General features: G+C 40.2%; 2 protein-coding genes across 2 annotated transcripts; both read left to right on the top strand.

Moving 5' to 3' along the window:
* Nucleotides 1-142: 142 nt before the first annotated feature.
* PHYBLDRAFT_176306 (hypothetical protein) lies at nt 143-1860 on the top strand (the record flags this gene model as incomplete). The annotated part of the gene is made up of 4 exons (XM_018437729.1): nt 143-344; nt 418-514; nt 1280-1566; nt 1736-1860. The coding sequence occupies 4 exons, from the start codon at nt 143-145 to the stop codon at nt 1858-1860; spliced, it is 711 nt and encodes a 236-aa protein (XP_018283306.1).
* Nucleotides 1861-3399: 1539 nt separating this feature from the next.
* Nucleotides 3400-4419, top strand: PHYBLDRAFT_153657 (hypothetical protein; the record flags this gene model as incomplete). Its single annotated transcript, XM_018433216.1, has 2 exons — nt 3400-3879; nt 4225-4419. The coding sequence occupies 2 exons, from the start codon at nt 3400-3402 to the stop codon at nt 4417-4419; spliced, it is 675 nt and encodes a 224-aa protein (XP_018283307.1).
* Between the last annotated feature and the right edge of the window lie 1667 nt (nt 4420-6086).

Genomic DNA, 6086 nt, shown 5'->3' on the forward strand with positions numbered 1-6086 from the left:
CTCTGCTTCATGTTATCTGGATCAGCGGGGCATTCACGACTTTTAATTGCATGGCCAAAGACGCTGCACGTTTTGCAAAGAGGTGCGCTGGTAGTGTTTTTTCTTCCAGCAGTATCTGCACACCTACACCGTTTGATAGAACATGATCCATTTATCTTTCAGGAATGCTTTTTTCGATGTTAAACAAGACAGTCGTCGGATTGATGGCACTAGCCCATGCAGCGAATGTAAGATCCACGATTATATTCTTGTCAAATTCGTGAGCAGTGAAAGTATGCAAAGATTTGTCCTTTTGATGTGGTGCTGTGGCCTGGGTACGGTTATGTGGATTATCTTACCAGAATGTGTGTGCCCTGTCCTGTGAGTGCAATCACTCGAGGGTACTAATATCAAAAAAAAAGTTTAACTGATATTAAGTTCTGTCGGTTATATTAATTTCCGTAAAAATATTCTTCACTCTGTGGATAACTGTCCTGAGTGACGCAAAGACAAACGTACCTGCCATATCTGTGGGGTAAAGGGATATATTCAGGCTCACTGCCCCGGAGACCCTCCCATAAATGCATGCCAGAAGCTCCGGAAAGGAGATAAGGCCCCGAGCTTGGCAGCCCTCCATCGCATTTATATACCGATACACCCTCTACAGCAAGCATAGCAGGTGGCTTTGAAAACGGCCAGGACTCTAAAACAGCCAGAGGCAGAAAATATTTCTGCAGGCAATCAAACCACTGTAGAAGCGTGTGTGGCCAATTTGGCAAACAGCGAATGTGAAGCCGAAGCTGCACAGGTCTCCAGGACTTTAAGCGAAGACAGTGGTATCCCCCGAATCTGAGGATAAAGATGCCTTATCTGACGCACACATGAGCGACACTGACGAGACCAAAAACAAAAATCAGACTAATGTACCTAATAAACCCAAGAAACAAATTAAAAGGAGAATTTTACGTAATGAAGCCAAGAGATTCATTTTACCAGACAGCGCAAAACGCAATAGAACCCTCACATTATAATAATATGATGAGTACATTTAAAATAGCAAAAACCAACTATCGGTGGCTTACCGAGACCTTTAACCCTCAACAACGTAATTACTTTATTTGAAACCTACGCTCAAAATATATTCAAGTACTTGCAATCCAGGAAACGCACACAAACAACCCAAAACTTCAAGAAACTTCTTATAAACAATTTCGAGCAAACGAGAGCCAATGGACATAACACTACGGTTTTGTTTTCTTCTCGTCCTCTATTTCTTCTTCTTCTTTTAATCCTACTATAGTATATGTGGTAGAGTTACTTTTGCTACTATCCGTTATATACATTACCATTTTGGCTCTATAAAGATTGCTGTCATATATGCTCCTGCAACAGTATCACGACCCCGAGCCTTTTTCACTTCTATTCTTCAATTGACACAATTTGGCCAACCTGCCCCTTCATCTCGTTTCCTCGTCCTTAAACATTTCTACTATACTTACACCTCTACTTCTTCACACCCTTGTCATACATCTCTACCGTGGTTGCACCACGTTCAAGAAACCTCAATTGATTGTGTCACTGATGAAGGTCAAGCTCCCTATTCCAAAATTCTGCTGAAGAATGCAAATGAGTAGTATCAACAACAACTTTGCAACACCAGGTCTAGCCGGCCTCAAATACGAGCCTTCCGTAGATTACGACAATCCTATATGAGCTGATTATTTTCTTACTACGATTACTCTATCTTTCGGTACAGCTCATACCGAAAGAGGTTTATGGCGTGCTGACTCTCGACTGAAAATACCCTCATATTTCCAAGAACGCTTCTCTGTGTCTTTACAAGGTATCTTGCCCAGTTTGACTCAATTACCTTACCCTTAAGATAGATGCAAAAAAGCCAAGGCCATTCTTCGCCAGGTTGCTAAAACATTTTCTCGGGTATCTACCGCTTGGCGTGCTGCATAAGAAAAGGCAATGAAAAGCAAACTCGATCGACTTATGAGTAAATACAAGATCTACCATATCCGAGATACACAGCTTGTTGTTGTCGAACGTAAGTTTGCTCTCATAAAGCAAGAGCATGTAAAGATCCTTGTTCTTAGAGCACAGAAATATTAGAGATAAAATGAAGAACATTCTGCAGGATGCCTCAAGAGACCTGTTGCGACTAAGACAGCGCAAAAACATATTCCTTTTTTACGCCACTCTGTTTCAAATGCGACCTGCAGTACGCCTAGTACTAAGGCCGACGCTGCCAGTGCATTCTATGGGGATCTTTATACCGCTGATCCTACCGATCACTCGACCATTGACGATTTTCTCCACAATGTTCCTGAACATGTCTATCTTAATTAAATTGTACGGTCATCCATGACTTCCTCCTTCATCTTTGACTAAATTTGCTCTGCTTCTGATAGATCTCCCCGCAAAAGTATTCTTCGCTCTGATGGCCTTCCGTACGAGTTTCTGTTATTAGTGTTAACTGAGGATGTATACTCCGACATGTACACGACTATCTATAGTCGTGCTCTTTTACATGGCATATTTCCCCCATCTTGGAGCTCTACTTGTTTATACTTGCTACCTATAAAAGCCGACCTTTCTACTTTAAACAACTGGAAACCTATTTCATTAATCAAAACTGATATCAAAGCCTTCGCCCGTTTGCTAAATTTACGTAGCACACCCGCCTCCAAGTCACTGGTTAAGCAATACCAGACTGGCCTTTTTAAAAGGCAGTTAATTACCAATAATGGGCTTATGAGCCGCATAGCTATGGAACAGACACAGCTCTCCTCCATTGACTCCGTTGGTTTGTTGCTTGACCAGGCAAAAGCGTACAATAGTGTACATCCTTAATATCTCAAGCGAGCTTTGGAACGATTTTGCTTTCCTGGTATCATTGTCCACTGTATTTCCAAACTTTTCTTCTCTATTGACGTATCTGTTAATGACAATGCATTTATTTCACCTTCTATAGAGCAACAACAGGGACTTTTCTAAGAAGATCCATTGTCACTCTTCCATCTCGCCTTTGAGCCCTTGCCCTGATGATTGATCCATGGCACTTCGTTTTATGGATCATGTATCTACATTGACGCTTTTGACAACTCTACACCACCACCTGTTAAAATACTAGCCCACTCTGATGATTTCTTGGTTTTTCTTCACATTCTTGCAGTTTTTTTTTATTATATACCAACACTTGGACGCATACTCTCGGGCCTCTCATGCACAAACAAACCTACGTAAGATACAGGCCTTTTCGTTATCTGGTGCCTCATCAACCAAATCGCAAACTCTTCTCCAGACAAGTCTATTACTGCATGACATTATCGCACTTCACGATCTGTCCTGGCATACCTAGCGTCTCCTTTAATCTTGTTTCTAGCTTAACGAGACTAGTTCTATTAGTCACTCATGCAATTTGTTGAATCTGCATGTCATATTTACTCACAGCCCTCACTATTACTACTTGGTCGTTCCACATTTCTTATCACACTGATTCTCTCTCGCATGCAGCGTGTTCTTCATGTCACTATTGCTCATATCAAGTTCTTTGATAAACTTGGGTCTATTATGCGTCAGTTCCTTCACCAGAAAATTTTACCCATGGCTAGTCTAGCCTCTCTCTGTTTTCCTTGGACACAAGACGAATTGGGTATATTAAATCCTCAATTCCAAATTCCAACAAAAGGCCTTTACCATGCGATGGTTAAAGCCCTCTATATATCCACCAGCGTGTTGCTCCTTTTTCACTCCACGGATACAACACAGTCTTCATCCTGCCCAAACACACGGCGATATTCGACCACCTTTGTTGTTTCCACGTCTGCGACACCATCATTTTTTGTTCTGTCCACAATGAAGCCCATTCCGCGCAACTTCTCTTTTGTCACTGTCGGCTACTTTATTTTTCTCTCTTGACAAACATTGAATATGATTACTTTTTCGGATCCTTCTGGACGTACTACAACAAGTTGGCGGAGGATTTTAGCGTCTGATACGTTTATATATGATGAGGAGTTAGAGGCCGTCCGTCCTCGATCACCCAACGAAAGGAATTCATCTCCATACCTCATTTCCAAACTGTTTTGCTATTTTTCTACTGAAAGAGCCACCCTTATCCCCCCTTTAACATCCCTCTCTCTACTTGCCCACAAAACCACTGGCTTTCACCTGTTCTTTATTTGTTGCTGCTCTTAATCCAAAATATGCCCTATTTAGTACTCTTGGTACCCATAGTTTTTGTGCTATATGCCGCAACCCATTCAAAGCTCTAACTTGCTTCTTTGCCACTCACCCCACGACAATGGTGCACCTTTTGGTCATTTCCTATCCCTCACTCATCTGATAATATATGGTATCGAACTATCCTCAATACCCTCTCATTCCAAATCACCCTCTACTACCATGCCTCTGCACTATTTGACACTGTAGTATACACACCGTAATTGAGTGAAGTGCATACTCGACGACCAAACACTGGTTACTTCTTGCTGATGAACCTGACAAGTTAACAATCTCCGGAGCTGTTACGCACCAGGCACACGTACACTACACACTCGTACAGTGCAAACCAACCATTACACAACAGGGTTTTGATTTACATGGATTTTAATAGTATCAAATATAAGTAATATTACTCTGACTCGCTTTAATAAACAAAGCTTTCAAAACATCTACTTTTTCCTATATTGAGATACTAGCTCAATAATAATCCCGAATACCTCAGTGTACCTCAGTGTGTGTATACGAAAAACTGCATAATTTATTTTAAATAGCCGTACGGTAAAATCTGGCGGATTAATCAATAAACAGCACCGACAAAAAAAAAGGAAACTATCAATAGTGCTTTTGAGAAATGATATATTATTATTAGCTAATTAGTAAATCTCAGCTATATACTCTTTATAGATTAAAATCTAAACTCTTAATCAGTTTACGTGAATGGAATAAGAATTTTTACAAATGGTTTATGTGTATGCACCTTGAACCTTGAACCTGAATAAACTTATTCGAAGGAGTATTCAAGCAATTATGATTGTTTTTATCTTGATTTTGGGAACTTGAGACGGCGGGTGTATTTGGTGACCATCGCCATTTGGAAGAGAAAAGCAGCGACATTAGGAGATTGAAACTTGTAGAACGAGGGAGAAAAATAAAAAGTAATAGTAGTTGGCTGTAAAGAGGTCAGTAATCCGACTCTAGACACTATACAGCTCGAAAGCTCTTCCTAATAATAAAGTCTCTTACTATTCACTTTGCCCCCACTCAAGTACTCTGTTCAAGACACGTGTATTCAAAATTGCAAATGATTGGCTCATGTCAAAATAAAAAAAAAAAGAACGCGTCTCAAAATGTGTGGCCCAAAGATTATAACGCGTTTTAAAAAAAAGAAACACTCTCATGGTATTATTTTTCTTCTTTGCGCTTTTTCATTAGTTTACTCCAATGTACAGCAACACCACCAGCAGCAGCAGCATCAGCAGCATCAGCACCCGAAAAAAAGTTTCGTCCAACAGCTCACTTGTGTTTGGCCCAAAGGCCATTCACAAGCATGTCCCAAAGCTGTTGAGACATACAATTCTAGTTAGATTAGCCAAAACTAATCTAGTCAAAGTTTTTGGTCGAAAGATCAAACAAGTGAGAATGATTGGTAAGTAATGTCTCTATATAATAGTAGATAAAGAATATAATATTAATCAATAATATACCTATAGCACCAGACCTGCCCAAGGGGCTTAAGCGACGATTGGAGAAAGAAAATGAGCTGGAGCACAAAGCTCCAGCTCATTTTATCAAGCAAAAGAAAATGAGAATTGAAGAAGCAGGAATAAGAAGAAGAGACATTGATGCAAAAGAAGCGGAAAGAAGAAGAAGAGCAGAAAGAAGATATGTAGAAAGAGTAAGAAGAGCAGAAAGAAGAAGAAGACAAGCAGAAAGAGACGAAAGAAGAAGAGAAGAAGAAAGAAGAAGAGAAGAAGAGAGAAGAAGAGATGAAGAAGATGGTGATTATGAAGATGATGAAGAGGATGATGAAGATGAAGAAGATGATGATGATGATGATGAAGAAGAAGAAGAAGAAGACGAAGAAGAAGAAGAAG

Source organism: Phycomyces blakesleeanus (genome assembly GCF_001638985.1).
Source record: "Phycomyces blakesleeanus NRRL 1555(-) unplaced genomic scaffold PHYBLscaffold_47, whole genome shotgun sequence".
NCBI classification, from domain to species: Eukaryota; Fungi; Mucoromycota; class Mucoromycetes; order Mucorales; family Phycomycetaceae; genus Phycomyces; species Phycomyces blakesleeanus.